Consider the following 19,609-nt stretch of genomic DNA (forward strand, 5'->3'; position numbering starts at 1 on the left):
GTTGTTGTTTTTTAAGTTAATTCCCCTTGATAAAATTGCCCATCCTTCTTCTTTCTTTCTTTCTTTTTTTTTTTGCCTTGCAGCTTTAGGTGATAAAATTGCAAGGGATATCCGACCAGGAGCTGCTTTCGAACCCACATACATTTATAGGTTGCTGACAGTTATCAAGTCGAGTCTTTCAGAAAAGGTGAGTTATTTGATCTTTCAGAGAATTTCTCCCCCTGCCCCCTCCGTACTGAAGTGGAGCTGGCTGTACCATCTTAAAGCTGTTGGTTGGTTTTGTTTTAGTTACTGTTATTTGCAACCAGTACCCCCGGCAGTGTTAAAACATACCAGGGAACAAGTGAGGCGCCAAAGCTTAGTGGGGCAGCCTGTATGCAGTCCACACAGAAGGTCTTCGGTTAGGATCTCATGAAGCTGATGCTGGGAAAGAGTTCTGTGCCTGAAACCCAGAGATCAGCTCTTAGTCATGATATACAACACTAGAGTTAGATGGGCCCCGTGGTGTGACTTGATATAAGGCAGCTGTGTATTCCTTTTTCAGATACTTAACATCTCACTCTCTCAATAAAACATTCCCAAGGCTGTTATGTTCGGAAGAACGGAGGGGTAGCACCAATATTCTTTTTCCACAAACCTTGGGGAAAGCAGTAGTGCTTGCATGTGCAGCTCTGCTAACTGTGTGGAAGAGCATGCTGAAGTCTAGAATTAGGAACGTAAAATAAAGTGCAAGAATGTCGCAAATTAAATTTTACCTGACACTGGGGCGAATAGAAGCAGCCTAACCAAATGTTAGGAAGACTTTTGAAGTGTCCAACCTCCCCTTCTAGATGTATTGAAAGAAGTAATATTGCTTCCTCTGTCAGAAATTTTATCAAACCTCTTCATTCCTGTTTTAATTCCTTCAGCGGGGTGGTGGTGGTGGAAACAGTTTGGACACTTGATGTGAGCAGATGGAAAGAAATTCATAGGACAAGAGTATTGTAGATCATTTAAAGGAGTCGGTTTCCTGTTTAGTAGATAGTTCCCAGATTACCTTTTGCCTTTAAAACATCATCCTAGTTTTAAAAGAACAGTTCAAGAGTTCACTGGGGAGAAATGCTGGGCTCAAGCTATTGAGGCTGAACTGCTCTGTAAACTGCTCTGGCAGAAGGGTGGCTGTTCTAAAACCTAAACATTTATTCAGGGCAGACAAGAAGATGCGGAAGAGTATCTGGGATTTATTCTAAATGGCCTACATGAGGAAATGTTGATTCTGAAGAAACTGCTGTCTCCACAGAGTGAAAGTAAGGAATGATTTTTAAAGCAAATGCATAAAGTATGTTGTTTGCCCTATCATCACTACCTCTTACAATGAACTGAGTGACTCGAGCCAATCACAAAAAAAAAAGATTAGACAAGTTGGGGATTTCTACATATTTGACTAGAGTACAGAAAAATGCGGTGTAAACTAACCAATGGCCCAGGGTAGCCCGATCTTATCAGTTCTTGGAAGCTAAGTGGGGTCGGCCTTGGTTAGTATTTGGATGAGAGACTGCCAAGCAAGTCCAGGGTTGCTATGCACAGTCAGGCAATGGCAAACCACTCTCTTGCCTTGAAAATCCTACAGGGTCGCCATAAGTCAGCACATACACAAACTAACCAAAAATGCCCCTCCCCCATGTCATTTAGTGAGGACCAAGTATGTCCAGAAAAAAGAGTATTGAGACAGCCGAGTGTCAGTTAAAAGGTAGGGTGCAGACTGAGGAATCTAGCCCATGAGAGCTTAAGCGTCCTGGAGGGGGAAATTTAGAGAAGACATTTCCAGATAGTTTCTCCTCTTCATTTGGAAACTTGAAATAGTGTATTCACAGATAGCTTATTCCTCAAGGGCTGTACCTTGTACAGACGTTACACATAACCATGGTAGCAGTTAGTTTCAGTCACCTTTAATGGCATGATAATAAAATAGTAGGCCATGGTAGCAGTTACATCTGAGTACTTAAATTGTAGTTCATCATTTGGCTTAAAGGCAGGCTGTAATACTGTGTCACTATTCACATATTCAGTCATGCTAGGAAAAGTTGAGGGCAGCAGGAAAAGAGGAAGACCCAACAAGAGATGGATTGACTCTATAAAGGAAGCCACAGCCCTCAATTTGCAAGACCTGAGCAAGGCTGTCAAAGATAGGACATTTTGGAGGACGTTGATTTATAGGGTCGCCATGAGTTGGAAGCGATTTGACAGCTCTTAACACACACACACACATTCACATATAACAAACATGAAGGATCCTTAGGCTTTGGTGCTTCTGCCTCCTTTCATGTTCAGCAGTCTAAATCAGATCATTCTGATTTTTTAACAGTTTGCAGTTTTGGCCAAGTTTTAAAAAATGTGTGTGTTTTTTGCCCTGCAAACCAGGTTTGAATCATTGACTGTAGGCTGAATACAAATCATAGCATAGTTCATGCATGATGGCAAACTGTGATTTGTTGTTAAATGAGAAGTACCCTAAAATCTTAACCATGGTAAAGACATAAAACCATGTCCGGGGTTTGCCATGACTAAGTATTTATATCTGCAGTGAACCATCTTAATGGAATAGTGGTGCTAGGAATAGAGCCGTAACTCTAAAACTGTTGCTTGAGGAGGTAAAAGGTAAAGGTAAAAGTCCCTTGTCAAGCACCAGTCATTCCTGACCCATGGGGTGACGTCACACCCCCACGTTTCCAAGGCAGACTTTGTTTATGGGGTGGTTTGCCTGTGCCTTTCTCAGTCATCTTCCCTTTACCCCCAGCAAGCTGGGTACTCATTTTACTGACCTCGGAAGGATGGAAGGCTGAGTCAACCTAGAGCTGGCTACCGGAAACAGACTCCCGTTGGGATCAAACTCAGGTCGTGAGCAGAGCTTTTGACTGCAGTACGGCAGCTTAACACTCTGCACCATGGGGCTCCTGCCTAAGGAGGTAGAGGAATAGATAGGAGAGGGTATTTTATAGTTGTCTTCATTTAATGCAGTGTTTCTTGTCGTGTGGGATAAAAACGTCTTGATAGATCAGTTTGCTGCCACTTCTTAATCAGAATGGTCCACCTCAAGTACATTTCCCACATGTGGAGATAGCAGTGATCATGTGCACAGATGAACAAATGTACTTTTTTTTCTTCCCAAGAACTTCTGGTTTCCAATGGCCCAGAAGCAACTCCTGTACACGAGGAGGAGGAACATGAGGAGCAAGGCGAAGGCAGTGAGGATGAATGGGAACAAGTTGGACCACGCAACAAATCCTCAGTTACTCGGCAGGCTGATTTTGTTCAGACACCAATTACTGATATATTCGGTGGTCACATAAGGTACTTTTCAGTTCCATATAGTCAAGTTTACTGGTTGTGTTTCTGTTGAGAGATAGGCAACATCCCAGAAAGGAGTGGGAATTTGCAATAGAAATAAGTTTCCTTAACTGCTTAAGTGCCTGCCTTCAACTGCTCAAACTGCATTTGGTTTCCTAGCTATAACTTGGCTCTCCTGTTATAGTACTTAAACAGAAACGACATTCCTTCCAATCCCGGTTGGTCATGCATGGGGAGGATGCCTGCTTTTATAGCTGTCCCTCTCTCCCAACATTAAGATGGGGGAAAGATGTTGCAGTTGACAAATCTATAAGTCCATTATAAAGTTACCATTCTGTTCCTCGTGAAAATACATCCAAGAAGATGCGATTAGGAGTAAAAAATAAAGTAACAGCTGATACCTGCTTGAAAAAATTACTTTCCCTGCTATTCAAATGTGGCAGTGTTTAATAATGGATGGAACTTGATGCAAATACTTCACACTTCTAAGGTCTACTTTTCTGGATCTGCAAATAATTAATGGTGAGCAGGGTGTTCTGTGTGATCCAAGGGGTGTAAGGTGACATTGAGGGATTCCTGTTTAAACCCCAAAATAAAAAGAACCACGAAGATCCTGTCCCACATCTGCTGTCTGACACACCCATCCTAGTCACTGTACAAAGTAGGTCACCACAGAAACAGTATCTGATGCTGGGGTGTAGGAAAGCAGGAAAGCTTTCTTTTGTGAGGCTGTGGGGTGGAGATAGGAATGGTCTAGGAGTAGGAATCATCCACTCAGGCACCAATGCCAGAAATAGCTGCATTTTCCATTTTATTATTATTATTTTCTTTAAAAACATGGTGGGTTAACACTTTTTTCCGCATAGAGATTCCAACCTCTTCAGATTTCTTTATTAGCAAATCTTTTTTTATGCACAGCTTTTGAGAAACATTTTATTCTATTGCAACCTCTGTAAAATTCAGAGCAGTGTACCTGGAATTTTTTTCCCATGCCCAGACCATATGAGTAGTCCAGGCCTTGTGCCTCTGTATATGAAGCTTGGCATTATATGAGTGCTATCTTACCACTTCCAACTCCCACACCAGCACAGGCAGTTGAACCCTTAGTGATTACCTTATACTGGCAAACATGCTACTTGAGAGCCAGTGTGGTGTAGTGGTTAGGAGTGGTGGACTTGATTAGGAGTTAGGAGTTGATTCCACACTCCTTCACATGAGCAGCAGACTTTAATCTGGAGAACTGGGTTGGTTTCCCCACTCCTCCACGTGAAGCCTGCTGGGTGACCTTGGGCTAGTCACTGTTCTCTCCAAACTCAATCTCACCTACCTCTCAAGGTGTCCGTTGTGGGGAGAGGAAGGGAAGGCAATTGTAAGCCAGTTTGAGTCTCCTTAAAAAGGTAGAGAAGATCGGGATATAAAAACCAACTCTTCTTCTTTGTGTTTTATGGCCTTGTTTTTGTTTTTTGGATGCATCTATAGCATACAGGTAGCAATGGTGCCCTAGTCCAGTCTTGTATAGACCTTTTCTTGGTGGTCCCTTGTGACAATTGAAAATTTCCTTTAGGTTGCCAGTTAGAGAATTTTTTTTCAGAAGTTCAGGTTCCACCTAGCTCCCTATTTTAGGAGTTGACAAGTAGGCTGTTAAAAACAAAAAATAAAGATTTTAACTTGTAACTTTTATAGATTTCACTTACACCGCTTCCCCAGTCAATGAACAATATGGTTTGCAGGGGAAAAAACCTTCCTTCCCATCCCCAGGTTCTTAAAGTGATTTCTCTTTTTATTACTGATGTCAGTTTTACAAAGAAATTAATGTTCTCCACGATTAAACTTTGTGAAGCTTTACAAAGAAATTAGTCTTGCAGTGTTGCAACACAGTGTGTAGCGTGCCATTAGCTACGCCTTTTAAAGTGGTTTCCCTTTTTGTTACTGATGTCAGCTTTACAAAGAAATTAATGAGTGATTTGCCACCTCCTTGGACTCTTTGGCAAAGACAGTTTTATCCCTGCTTGTGTGAGATGTGAAATATATCCGAATTATGGTAACCTTGAAATAGTAGTGGTATTACATGTTCTACAGTCTGCCTTGGAAGTTTCTAGTTTTCAATAATTCAAGCGCAGTGAAGTATATTTTGTTGGCAAGAGTAATCATCAGTCATGGAGGAGAAGGAGTCTAAGACACTGCACTAACGTGAAGAGAGGGCTAACGGAGGAGAGGGCTATCCATGGATACTAGTCAAAATGGATACTAGTCATGATGCATACCTATTCTCTCCAGGATCAGAGGAGCAGGCCTATTATCTTAGGTGTTGTGGAACACAGGCAGGACAATGCAGCTGCAGTTGTCTTGTTTGTGGGCTTCCTAGAGGCGCCTGGTTGGCCACTGTGTGAACAGACTGCTGGACTTGATGGTCTTTGGTCTGATCCAGCATGGCCTTTCTTATGTTCTTATCAGGGGAAGGCCTTGGCCTCTATGCCCTGTTGTTGGACCTCCAGAGAAACTGGTTGGCCACTGTGTGAGATGGGATGCTGGACTTGATGGACCTTGGTTTGATCCAGCATGGCCTTTCTTATGTTCTGAGAGTTGGGGCAAGCTTTCTCAAGTGTCAGCGTTATCATTATGGGAGATTCACATACTTCAGGGAAGGCCTTATTCTTGGAAATAAAGATGCCACTGTGTAGCTGGATATCTTGAAACCTTTGGAGGAATTTGAGGCAAGAAAAAAAGGGCTTAGTGGATGTGGGTAGAATGTAGTTTGAAAGGGGAGGGGCCAAGAAAGAACTGACAAAGATTGGGAGGTCAGTGGGAATGTCCAAAGGGCTGCTATTTCTATCACCTGTTTTTTTCAATGCACATTAAATTCCGTTTCCCTTTTTACATAAAACCTGAGTTTTTCCAGGTGGGAAACCTGTTGTACGCATAAAGTTTAACTGCTCTCAAAGCCAGATGTACAGATTGCTCTGGCCCAGTTGTCACTTTGCAATCTCACAGCCGAGTTTGAGCAGGGGAAATTTTTATATGGGTTTCACTACCAGTCTGTCTCTCCAGGTTGCATTTCGAACACCTTTCAAAAATGCAGACTTTTTTTTACTTCTTTCCCATTTCCCTAGATCTGTGGTTTATCAGCAGAGTTCAAAGGAGTCGGCAACTCTGCAGCCATTTTTCACTCTGCAGTTGGATATCCAGTCTGAGAAGATCCGCACAGTCCAGGATGCTCTGGAAAGTTTGGTGGCCAGAGAGTCTGTCCAAGGATACACCACCAAAACCAAGCAGGAGGTAAGTGCTTTTCTGGTTAGCTAACAGTTTGCAGTCAAATGCTGCACTTAAAAGGTGTGTGAATGTAGTGTGTCTGCCAGTGGATAGGAATAGATGGAATTTCTTCATGTACTGCCCTGGGCCACTGGCAGACGTAGCCTGATACTGTTTCCTCTGGGGGTCAGCAGATCTCCAGGGTGTCAGGCATCTGTCTTTCCCAGGCCTATTACGCAAGACTTTTTACAACTGAGGCGCCAGTGATTGAACCTGAGGCTTTCTGCATTCAGCATATGTCTCTGGCTCTGAGGTTTGGCCCCCAACAACCTGTCCACAGCGTCTGCACGAAATTTGCTGTCTTGCCACGTAATCTGGTATTGTGAAAAGGAGCTCCCTTGGTTAGAAGACCAGCAGTGAAACCACATTAAGTGTTTAGAAGCCACTGTTTAGTGTTTAGAAAGGGGGGGGGGAAGAATTGTCCAGAGAGCTGCGGTCCTGTTCAGAAAAATAGGATTTGTTTCTGAATAAATAGGCATAAGATCGCACTGTACATCAGTCTGGAAAAAATGTGTCCTGTTCCGACTTCATGGGTGTGCTCTATTGAGAGCTCAGTGGCTCAGTAGTAGAGCATCTGCTTGACATGCAGAAGGTCCCAGGTTCAATCCCCAGCATCTCCAATTAAAGGGCTAGGCAGGTAGGTGATGTGAAAGACCCCTGCCTGAGACCCTGGAGAGCCTACCGCTCTGAGTAGACAGTACTGACTTTGATGGACCAAGGGTCTGATTCAGTATAAGGCAGTTTCATGTGTTCATTTGCCAGCAGAATAAAAGCTAGTGTCTCTTATCAATTGGGAGTACAGTTTTGTAGGCTGGTGTCCGCGTGAACCTTAGCTGTGTTCTCTTTGCTGTGTTTTGCTTTTAAAACATAACATCAACAGTTTTGTCAAAATAAGGAGGGATAACAGTTGTTCAGTAGCTCCCATTACAAAAATAACCAGCCCTTTTCCAGCACGCATGATGAGTTCCAGTTGTAACGCCAGTGTGTCCGAGTCATTCATTTGCACAGATTTCTTCTTTGTACAACAGTAAAAATTGATGCGGCTTCTGCATATAAAAGAGAAAATGGAATAAAGAGGTACATGGGGGAGGGGCATGCTCACACGTACGGGGAGAAGGAAAACCAAAAAGGACAGAAAAGGTTTCTACTGAGCCAGCTGGAAGTGCAGAATTGTATAACTCGTGCCTTTATGGCGGAAATACTGATTGCTGTGCCGCTTCATTCGGAATGTTGCTTTGCATGGCTGCCGTCTCTTCTCGTGAGACAGAGACGGTTTCTTCTTCCTTTGTGAGAAGAATCGTGCGGCAGATACTCATTCATTTATTTAGGAATGTTTTGTGCTGCCTCTCTCCTGCCCAAGGCGGCCTTATAAAATAAAACACAATCAAAATATAAAACATTAACAGTTAATAATTAAAAGCCGGCATTAAAAAAAAGGATAAAAACAGATAATTGAGCAGTTTAAGATGAATGCCCTTTTTCAGGCTAAAAACACTCTGTGAAAGTGGTGAGATCAGTCCCTCAATTAAAAGGTAGACTCGTGCATGGATCCAGTGCCTACTTCTCATAGTCACATTGGGAAATAATTCTTTGTATTTGGTAATACAAAGCTATATGAATAACTGAAAAGGCACTTCTTCTGTTGTTAAAATATTAGGCATTAAAATGTTATTACTGCACCTAATGGCATTTTCCACTGATGGTGCTGGGATATAACGAGATGGTTTCTAACATGCCTTAATGCCGGGCGCTCGAGAAACCTTGGTAAACAGAGTGGCGCACCGCAACATGGAATAGAGTTGGGTTTACCACTCTGCATTTGGGCATTCAGGAAAAAACACACAGATGCACACACGCACCCTGGAGAAGAAGGTGGGAAGTGTGTTGCCCTGAAAAATATGTGTAGGCAAACATGGCCTGTCTGGGTTTTATGTCTGATGTGTTGTGTGGGAGTAGAAATAGGTGGAACATCTCTTTGGTTGTCTGAGAGACTTTCTTCTGTGGGAGGAAAGCTCAAAAGTGCAAACCTCTGGGCTTACCACATGGGTTTTGTTTGGCTGGCCGCTCGCTTTTGGTTTCTGGTGCATCTATGGCTCTAGTCTCCTTTCTCTTGACAAGCCCAGTGTTCAATTATGGGTTCAAGGAGGAATGGGTGTTCACTTGAAGCACTAGTCTCGTCTGGTTTATATTTTAGTGTCTGGTCAGGGAATGAAAACATCTCAAATTGAATCTCCCCCCCCCCAAAAAAAGAAATGTCCCCTAAAAGGAGTGTGGAAATATTTCTTCTATTACATTTTGCAGCACACAGATTGGTTATACAGTTCTTAGCTAATTGTAAGAAGTGTCCTTGGAACAATACAGAGCTGAGCAGAAAGTCAGCTTTGGCTGAAATCCAGTGATAACTCTTAGGAGTCAGGCAGAAAGTGGATAAAACCTGAATTTTTAAAACTACCAATGATGATGGTGATATTTTATCAAAACTAGAAAGAGAGCCCGTTACTGTTGTTGGAGGTACTCTGTGATTTCCTTGATTACATTCTAATCAGGTGTCAGCCTAATTCCTACAGTTTATGGCCTTCTGATCCTGCAGTGTCCAGGTTTTTCTTCACAACCTGAGAGAGATGCTTGCCCAGAAAGGGCCCACTGCTTGCATCTAGTCTTCAGTAGCTTAATATGGATTTCAAAGAGTTTTACAGTGCATTCCTAAGGAGAGGTACTCCAGTCTAAGCCCATTCATTTCAATGGGCTTAGACTGGAGTAAGGCTCCTTAGGAATGCACTGTGAGTCTTTACGGTGCCACAAGACTCCGGATTATTCATTGCTGCAGGAAACGCACACAGCAACTACTCTGACTTTTTGAACAGTTTCCATAAATTGGCCTGTAGCCAGTCATTGTTTTGGAGAACGCAGAATTTTCCTTTATCCTTGCAGAAGAATTGCTGTGTGGAGTGTGGTGCTGAAGTGAAGTGGGACAAGGGGATGAACTTGCTTTTCCCTCTCCTGTAGGCCTGGCCCCACTGAGAGCAGGGGGTTATTTTACCCCTTAACTCCTCATTCCAACCCCCCTCCCCAACCTGTGTAGCTGTTACTCCTTGATGCAGGTCCTGTGACCCTTGTATTTAAGAATACACACACACACACACACACACACACACACACACACACACAGAGTCTTCCATTAAGAAATATTTAAAAATGTGTCCCTAAATCAACACTGTACCTTGGTAGACTCCAATAGCTGCCCAGAATCTGGCAATTCTATCCAAGGTTCCAGATTTAAGGTGTGCAAGAAGAAAAGAGGGTATTACATTCCTCCAGTCTTCATGGGATTTTTTGGAGGATAGGTGTCATAAATATATATCTGAATTCATTATCGAAAGGGCCATGCCACAGCACATCTCCCAACTATTTCAATTTCCCCGGTAGCACAAAGGCATCAATGCCTGTGAAGCAGGGTCCTGTGACTCTCATAATGATCTTTCTGGGGATTGGAAGGAGCTGCGAGAACAGACATGGACATGGGGAAGATTCCATGTGCCTTCAGTGCGCAGACAGTTGAGTACAAGCTGTTCAGCCATTTCAGGTCATTACTTTTCTCTCTTTTGTGTTGGAATGTTAACCTTTGCTGGTTTGTAGAGGCCCAAAATGGAAGGAGCAGATCTGGCCGTCAGTCTAGTTCCAGCACCGATCTGGTTCTGAGTCAGTGCTTTTAACTAGTTACTAAGGAGATGGAGGGTTGGCTGACTTTTGTTTTTGTTTTTAACCACTAGGTGGAGATAAGTCGAAGAGTGACACTCGAGGAGCTCCCTCCGGTTCTTGTTCTGCATCTCAAGCGGTTTGTCTATGAGAAGACTGGGGGGTGCCAGAAGCTCATCAAAAATATCGAATATCCTGTCGACCTGGAAATAAGTAAAGGTGAATGTTCTGACCGGTGTTTGAGGAGAGCGTTAACGTTGTTTTCTGGGGTTCTGTTTGAGAGAGAGTTCTCTACACTGATAGGAATCTTCACAAGTTGGATTGGATGATAAATATCTATAGCTAAGCAGTTTCTCAATCCCTTGATTCTATTCCTTCTGAAAGACTTACCGTTCAGTAGCTCTATAACCCTCTCAGATCAGTTCTTGGGTATGTGGCTAATTCTTTGTTGTCACAGCAAAGATCTTGTACCATTCGAATGAAACGGCGCAAGCTGCAGTGTGTGTTGTACCTTTTATTCCAGTCGTTTTCTTGGCAGCTCCTGAAGAACCAAAATGCTTGCGACCTTCCAAAACTCTGTAGCAAAGCTTTTGAGCTTCTTGCCATCATCACTTGTAGATTCTTAAGGGAAACGTTTGCCCAGATCCTGACCTCACAAACACTTGCAGCGTTAAAGATCTGTTTCATTGACACATAATTTACTATCACTGTAATTGCCTGTTACTGTTCTTGTGTGTTCTAATGCGCCATGTCCCAAGCAGGGACCCAGCCTAAAGAGAGCTGATGTGTTGAGAGAGATCAGAAAAAAGCTTGCTTCTTTACAGTAGCTATCCATCAAATTTGGGCCATTTCAGTAGCAAAGCTCTACAGACTGGCTAAGCTTTTCACTCATTGCTGTCTTCCCTTGGTTAATTAACTGTGGATCAGAGAGGTGAGTCTTGTGATAACACTAAAGGGGATAGTTCACTGAAATGTTGCATTCGTTTTTCAGAGCTGCTGTCTCCAGGTGTCAAAAGCAAGGTTTTTAAAGTCCAAAGAACCTACCGGCTCTTTGCAGGTACGTTTCCCCTTCCTGTAGAAGAAATACTTTGTCTTGAGGCTCTTGCTGCTGTTGAAATACTGGCGCCCGCTTCAAGCACATGCTGGTAAAGGAAAGTACTTTCCTGTTGGGGGAGCAGTAATCAGAAATATTGTGAATCAGAATTTGGATTCAACAAGGATGTTTACATTCTGTGACCAGAATGTATTGCATATATTAAGGGAGGTATTCAGGATTGCTGCCAGACCAGTCAGATCTGCCCACTGCTGACTCCAAAAAAGTACAGTTCCCCTGATGCAGTTTAGAACTTCGTATCAGGTACCAGCAGGGCTGAGAGACGGTGGAAAAAAAACGGTAGGACTACAGGAAGAAGAAGAACGGTGCCTGGAAGAGGGGAGCTGCTGTGTTCAAAACTTGCAATTCAGCCACCTGTTTATTTTAATTGCCCAGAAGTGACGGGCAACGAAACATTCAGTCTTAAAATTTACAGTGTCCTTTCTGAAGAGGAATAAATGTACATATTTTTGTGGCAATTGGCCTCCCTGTGTCTCCATTCCCAGGAAATTCATTCCCTTATTCTTAGAAATGAAAGTCTGCCATCACACACCCTGTTATGCACTCTGGCTGTTAAGCCAAGATCAACTTGTGGGAAGCAAAGCCCAGTTTGTGTTTTTTAAGTGCGGACGTACCTTGGTCGGGGCTAGGGAGTTGGCTTTAAGTCAGAAGTGTGGTCTTGTTCAGCGTCTGTACTTAACCTTCCCCATCTTTGTTATGCTTTTTGGCTGCTCTGGTCTAAATCAGGGGTCACCAACCTTTTTAAGGCTGCAGGCACCTTTGGAAATGTGATGGTGGGCGCAGCCACAAAATGGCTGCCACAGGAGGCGGAGCCAGCCACGAAAAGGCTGCCACAGCTTACCTTCAGTCACACAGTGAGGATCCTTGTGCTATGGTGGCAGCCGCTGCCAAAGCAAGTGTTTTTAAAAATCTGCACAGCCAATCAGAAGCCTAAAGAAATGTCAACTCTGGTTCCTCTTCCTGTCATGTGACTGTCATGGGACTTACTGTAATGTGCTGGTAGTTCAGTGGATCGCCCACTGCTGCCTGGGCATTAAAGATAGATCCCGAGTCTGGAAACAAGCTGAAGACCAATGGTTTTCATGAAGGTTTCACACACTTGACACTTTCTCCTGTATTTGCACACACTCGGGCCAAGAAGAATCCCCCCCCACACACACACACACACATACCCCAGAACTTGTAGATCTTTCCTTTCTGTGTTGTCGCCTCATTCGTTTCTTTTTCTTTTGTCTCCCAACAGTTGTGTACCATCATGGAAACAGCGCGACTGGTGGACATTACACTACAGACGTCTTCCAAATTGGTCTAAACGGCTGGTTACGCATAGACGACCAGGCAGTCAAAGTGATTACTCAGTACCAGGTGGTGAAGCCGTCTGCCGAGCGCACAGCCTACCTCCTGTACTACCGCCGAGTTGACCTGCTTTGAAATCTCCCATCTTCTGCTGTGTTTGCGAGATTACCTGCTTTCTAGAACGCCAACTCTAACTCTTCTATTCCTCTTCTCAGTGCTCTTCTGAGTGAATCCCTTCTTTCCCACCCCTTCTCTTCCTCCCCCCACAACTATGGGATAGAGTGAAAGGGAAAAAACTACCTTGGGGCTTGTGTTGGCTTATTGACTGTGCCGATTGAAGTCTTGAATTTGAAAGACTCAGTCTCACAAATCACACACAGGTTTTTTGTTTTGTTTTGCGTGAATGCTGAATCCTAAGAGATTAAAACGGGATTTGCAAAGTGATTCCCACTTTCTAATTGCGTAGTAGATAAGCAGCCCTGCACCAGCAACAGAACTTGTAGATTTCTGTGAAAAAAAAGTTTTATCTTTACTTAAATAAAAAAAACTAAAAAAAAAATTCCTCTCAACATCCTCCCTGCCCTTACTAGTTTTTGATAAATGGTAAAATATGAGCCAGTGTATATCAAGAAAAAATGGTCCTTTTAAAAAAATAAAAAAGAAGAAATATCTTGCAAAAAAAGTATGACAGAGTTGCTGGTTCCTGATAGGAAGAAATACACATTTTAATAATTGTGCAATGAGAAACTGCTTACACATTGCAGATCAAAATACTTGGAGTTAAGATGTTAGTCTATATAGATGGGTGATTGTAACTTTATTGCTATTAAGAGATTTCAAAACTTGCATTTATGCTTCTGTGTACATGGGATTTTAAAACACACACAAAAAAGGGCAAGATAATGAAGGTTGATATTTCTTTCGGGTCTGCTTTGTTTAATTTTGCTGTCCGCTCTCCTATAACGTTGAGTTCCTAAGTGTACACAGTCTAGTGATATCTAGAAGTATAAAGTTGTCGCCCATCAATAAAAAAAAAAGTCACAACGTTGTTGAAAGCTGTGAGAGTGTTCTTTGATTGGGGGGTGGTGGTGATCAGTCAACCGGATGGCACTGATGGGGTGTGTATTATCAATATTCCTTATTAATAAAAAAAACAAAAAATACCTTTTCGGTATTTTTCGAGGGCTTTTTTTAAAACCAGCAAAAAAATGAGGGCTGAAAAAGTGGACCTGAATTATTCGGCCCAGCTGGGTTCTCCAGATTTTTCAAAAAATTTCAGGTTTAATAAACCCAAAACAAAAAATACCAGGGGAAAAAATTGGTGCACATCCCTAGCTAGAAGCTGCAACAGTCCCTGCAGGGTGGGACTTTGGAGCAGTTGCTGGGCCTGCAGCCGCTGAGGGGTCCCGATTGCAAGCAATGTTTACCATGGATACATAGAGGCTTCAACAGGGCTACATACAAGTTGTTTATATTTATTTTTGTGTCTGTATTAAATTTACCATATTATTATTCACAAAATCATTTGTATCAATATTAGCCCATGGTTTCATGTTTGGGTACCTTTATTCTAGTTTCATAGAGTTAAGGTTGTTCTTCCCCTTCTTTTGTTGCTATATAGTAAGTCAAATAAAACCAACAGTATGGGACCTCCAATAAATAGTGCAGTAGGGCTTGGATGGCAGAAATCTGGAAAAAAAAACATTCATGGATGCTTCCTTTACTTTGTGGGCAAGGAACTCCGAAGTTGGGGACTTTATTCCTCAGCTTCCTGTCACCTCTGCGTGTCCTTAGAACATTCATGAGCTCTGAATCCTCCTTTAGGCTTAGAAATTTGGTTCACTCTGGCCTTGGTGTGGGTAAGCAATTCTTTGAAGGAAGACGTCAGATCCTTTTAAGCTACTTAGGTTCCCTGTTCATCCTTGACCCAAGTGTGAAATGTTGCATAGCTGCTGGAAGAAATTCTGCTTTAAGCTGTTTCTCAGGTTCTCGGGTTTCGAAGATGGAGAAATGGATGCAAAGAACACCCCCTGTGTTCTCTGCTCTGGCTCAGCGGACGGTGGACTTTGCTACAAGGCTGTTTGTTGAGACTCACATTGCAGCGCTGGAAATGAGGAAAGGTCAGAAGTGGAAGAGAACATCTCTGCATGCATACTCTTCCAGGTCCAGGCCCTTATATTTCAGTGAAAATGAGTTCATAGAGATGCTCTTAACATCCTGTGGTTCAGCTCACTTATTGTTTGCCAGCCAGGTGCAGGGAACCAATGTTTCAACAGGTATTTTGGCAGTGCATTTGAACACATGAAGCTGCCTTCTACTGAATCACCCTCGGTCCATAAAAGTCAGTCTTGTCTACTCAGATGGGCAGCGGCCCTCCAGGGTCTCAATCAGGTCTTTCACAGCACATACTTGCCTAGTCCCTTTAACTGGAGATGCCGGGGATTGAACCTGGGACCTTCTGCATGCCAAGCAGATGCTCTACAAACTGAGCCACAGTCCCTCCCCTATACAACAATGCATTGACCCATTCATGGCCGATCAACAGGTTTCTTCACTGTATCTTACTAATAGCAGGGTTCCTCACCAGTACTAAGTACTTTTGGCACCTTTAGGGGGACTGTCCCAAGTCCTGATAGGAGAATTGGTGGAAATCTGTGTTAAGTGCTATTGCTTCCAACTCATGGCGATCTATGAATCAACATCCTCCATAGCATCCTATCGTTAACAGCCTTGCTCAGATCTTGCAAACTGAGGGGTGTGGCTTCCTTTATAGAGTCAACCCATCTCATACTGGGTCTTCCTCTTTTCCTGCAGCCTTCAACTTTTCCTAGAATTCTCTTTTCCAGTGACTCTTGTCTTCTCATAATGTGACTGAAGTACGATAGCCTCAGTTGGAAATCAGTACAACCTTATAAATGAATACTGGCACTTCTTAAAAAAACACCCGCATACCCACACACACAAATGCACTGCCTAAAAGTGCAGTACAGCTTTTTGCACGTGCACAGCGCGACGGAGTTCTGCTCTCCTCCCCCCCCCATATTGTTGCTGTTCTGCCACTCTGCTTGGCAGATTAGACAGAAATTGTGAAAGAGGAAAGGGTTGTCTGTTTCCAAATGGCACATCCTGCCTGAACTTAAAACCTCTCAACAAGAATTCTGCTTATTGACGTTCGGTAACTAATTGGATGTGGGTTCTAGTTGTTTTCATTTCCAAGATGATACAAGACTGAATTCAGTAACATGGTGTTGGGTTGGCACTGCAATGCTGCATAAGAGAACTCCCCCCCCACAAAAAAAAACCCTGAATGAGTGTTTTAATCCTAATCATGAAAACAAATGTTGAAATCCTTCTATGTGAAAGGAGTTAATTGGTTCATCGTTTTAAAGATTTGTTTTCACCGGAGCTCTTGCAATAGGCCAGGAGATTGCCAAGTATCTGGTTGTGAGCCCTTCCGGGTATTGACCAACTCGGTGGAGCAATGCAAAACATCATTATCACTTAACCACAGCTGCTGCACTTCTTGTTACTGAACAAAATGTGTTGTCTTTGGAGAACTTTGCTGTAACACATTATCAATGCATTGTCGGAGAGTATTACAATGTGCAGATATTCTGGAATTGGATGAACTGGAAAAAGGGGATTGAACCATTCATTTAAATCTTCGCATTCAAATGCAGGGTCTTTAAGTTATCAGAGGACATCGGATAACTGCATTTTGGAGCCAACCATTGACTCAGCTGCTCTGGTGAAGAAATCCACTGATTCCTCTGTGGAAAGTAGGGTTGCCAACCTCCAGGTAATAGCAGAAGATCTGCTATTACAACTGATCTCCAGCCAATAGAGAAAATGGCGGCTTTGGCAATTGGACTCTATGGCATTGAAGTCCCTCCCCTCCCTAAACCCCACCTTCCTCAGGCTCCACCCCAAAAACCTGCCGCCAGTTACAAAGAGGGACCTAGCAACCGTAGTGGAAAGCCAGTGGTTCAAGGCCTGGTCAGTATTTAGATGGGAGGACTCCCAAGGAATACCAGGGTGGCTATGCAGAGGCAGGCAATGGCAAACCACCCCTGCTAGCCTCCTGCCTTGAAAACCCTACTGTGTTGCCATAAGTCAGTTGTGATTTGATGGCACTTTACACACACAGATAAGAATCCTATGTCCCTATTCCGCCCTAGCTGTCATTCCAACCCACTGAGAACCAGTTTCTCCCACTCTCATAAGAACATAAGAAAGGCCATGCTGGATCAGACCAAGGCCCATCAACTCCAGCAGTCTGTTCACACAGCGGCCAACCAGGTGCCGCTAGGAAGCCCACAAGCAAGATGACTGCAGCAGCATTTATCCTGCATGTGTTCCACAGCACCTAATATAATAGGCATGCTCCTCTGATCCTGGAGAGAATAGGAATGCACTTCTCCCCCTTTCCAAATTCTGCAAAGGGAGATCAGCTGGAGATCAGTTGTAACAGCAGGAGCTGCTTCCTGGAGGTTGGCAACCCTATGAATTAAATCTATGAGTCTACGTTCCTCTGCCACATACTTTTGTATTTTGAGGTTTAATTACAGTGTTGATGTGGCATAGGTGCTATTTTCCCTTGATCCTAGGGTTGCCAACCTCCAGTTGCTAGCTGGAGGTCTCCTGCTATTACAACTGATCTCCAGACTACAGAGATCAGTTCACCTGGAGAAAAAGGCCGCTTTGGCAATTGGACTCTATGGCACTGAAGTCCCTCCCTTCCCCAAACCCTGCCCTCAGGCTCCACACCAAAAACCTCCCGCCAGTGGCGAAGAGGGACCTGGCAACTCTACTTGATCTTATCTGCTATACCAGTGGTTCCCAAAGTGGGCAGTACCACCCCCTGGGGGGGCGGTGGGATTACCTAGGGGGGCACTAAGAAGCAAGAGGGCAGCAGGGGGGCGCTAGAGGTGGGGCCCTTCAACTGTGTTGTTCACTAATTTACAATAGATCAAGCTATGGCACCATGCTGGCAAATTTGGTGGAAATGATCAGGATTTTTTTCCAGACTTCGAAGAGCTGGTACCACTGGATCAAGTTCATCAGTTTTGTTGAATAAATTTCAACTAAAAAGTTTTAATTTGATTTTGAATAGATGTGCAGTTAATTGTTACTGCTTTGAAATTTTATTGTTCTTCTTTAGTGCGTTATGCAAATCCCTGTTTTGAAAAATGCTTTTTATAGGATAGGGGGCGCTGGGGTTGAGTTTGTGGAACCAAGGGGGCAGTGGCCCAAAACGTTTGGGAATCACTGTGCTATACCATTCCAGGTCTCAATTTTTTTTTTACGTGATTACATCATCGTTCAATTAAAATTGGAAGATGCTTTCTGTCTTTGTTGTCTTTCAATAGTCTAGATCAGGGGTGTCAAGTATATGGCCTGCAGGCTGGATATGGCCCCTTGAGGGCTCTTATCCGGCCTGCAAGCCAGCCGAGGCACACCCCACCCCCGCTCCAGTCCTGATTTGGGCTGCCAAGGCATGGCCCGGCCCGACCAAGTGACATCTATGTAATATCGGGTCCTCGTAACAAATGAGTTCGACTTTCCTGGTCTAGATGCTGAGTGCTTTCATCGTTTCCATCCATCAGGAAGCAGGTTTGTTGAAGGAAGACTCACCCGGGGGCTGGTACAGGAGACACCACCCACTTCTTTCCTGCAGCCAAGCTTATTATACAAATGACTAAGTTAAATTAGTTTGGGATTGTGGCTAAAAGCTGAGAACTTGGAAATCCCCAAACTAGTCTTACCCCAGGCATCAAAACAGAGCTAAAACACATACCTGGAGATCCATGAAGACATCAACATCAGAACATAAGAAAAGCCCTGCTGGATCAGACTAAGATCCATCAAGTCCAGCAGTCTGTTCACACTGTAGCCAACCAGGTGCCTGGGTTAGGGTTGCCAACCTCCAGGTACTAGCTGGAGATCTCCTGCTATTACAACTCATCTCCAGCCAATAGAGGTCAGTTCGCCTGGAGAAAAGGGCAGCTTGGCAATTGGACTCTATGGCATTGAAGTCCCTCCCCTCCCCAAACCTTGCCCTCCTCAGGCTCCATCTCAAATACCTCCCGCCGGTGGTGAAGAGGGACCTGGCAACCCTAGGGACTGCTCTCTTCAGCTGTAATTCTGGGAGATCTCCAGGCCCCATCTAGACATTGGAAACCCTAAGTAGGATGGGCGGCCATGATGGGGAGATGAGGATTCTTTTATGGTTGTCAACCTCCATGTGGGGCCTGGAGATATGGAATTATAGCTGCTCTCCAGAGATTAGTTCCCCTGGAGAAAACAGCTGCTTTGGAGGCTGGATTCTATGGCATTACACCCTACTGAGGTCCCTCTCTTCCCCAAACCCCTTCCTCCCCAGGCTCCACCCCCAAATCTCCAGGAATTTCTCAGCCAGGAGTTGGCAACCTTAGATGATTTGCCAGGTGTCAGCAACATCTGGTTGTCTGCAGCTGCAGGCATGGTACTGGCCTAGGTGGACCCTTTTGGTCTGAACCAGCAGAACTCCACAGAGGCTTCTGTGATGCTCCTGGAGCATTGGTGAGGAAGACTACAAGATTTATTTCCCAAATTCACGGATTGTAGACAATAATATTCCTTCTCAGTCTAGTGTTAGAGCTCCCCCTAATGTTCTTCCAGGTACAGCAGCTTCCCATCTCTTTCTTGGAACATTTGTCCATTGGGCCCCTGATGAACACTGGATTCAGTTGTCTGTTCTTCACGCACTCATAAGAACATAAGAAAAGCTCTGCTGGATCAGACCAAGGCCCATCAAGTCCAGCAGTCTGTTCACACAGTGGCCAACCAGGTGCCTCTAGGAAGCCCTCAAACAAGATGACTGCAGCA

At 43.9% G+C, this 19,609-nt stretch overlaps 2 protein-coding genes across 2 annotated transcripts in view; both read left to right on the forward strand.

Annotated features, from left to right (window-relative positions):
- Nucleotides 1-12,973, forward strand: part of USP10 (ubiquitin specific peptidase 10) — a 36,511-nt gene extending 23,538 nt beyond the window's left edge. The window contains exons 8-14 of the mRNA XM_056862860.1: nucleotides 84-187; nucleotides 1,187-1,286; nucleotides 3,150-3,330; nucleotides 6,438-6,603; nucleotides 10,407-10,551; nucleotides 11,324-11,389; nucleotides 12,690-12,973. Of these exons, the coding sequence (XP_056718838.1) occupies nucleotides 84-187; nucleotides 1,187-1,286; nucleotides 3,150-3,330; nucleotides 6,438-6,603; nucleotides 10,407-10,551; nucleotides 11,324-11,389; nucleotides 12,690-12,877 (950 nt within the window). The 3' untranslated portion in view covers nucleotides 12,878-12,973. The remainder of the gene's footprint in view (nucleotides 1-83; nucleotides 188-1,186; nucleotides 1,287-3,149; nucleotides 3,331-6,437; nucleotides 6,604-10,406; nucleotides 10,552-11,323; nucleotides 11,390-12,689) is intronic.
- A 1,771-nt stretch (nucleotides 12,974-14,744) lies between these two features.
- Nucleotides 14,745-19,609, forward strand: part of CRISPLD2 (cysteine rich secretory protein LCCL domain containing 2) — a 54,811-nt gene continuing 49,946 nt past the window's right edge. Inside the window, exon 1 of the mRNA XM_056862384.1 lies at nucleotides 14,745-14,862. Coding sequence (XP_056718362.1) covers nucleotides 14,745-14,862 — 118 coding nt within the window. The remainder of the gene's footprint in view (nucleotides 14,863-19,609) is intronic.

This window comes from Euleptes europaea, chromosome 17 (assembly GCF_029931775.1).
Source record: "Euleptes europaea isolate rEulEur1 chromosome 17, rEulEur1.hap1, whole genome shotgun sequence".
Classification (NCBI taxonomy): Eukaryota; Metazoa; Chordata; class Lepidosauria; order Squamata; family Sphaerodactylidae; genus Euleptes; species Euleptes europaea.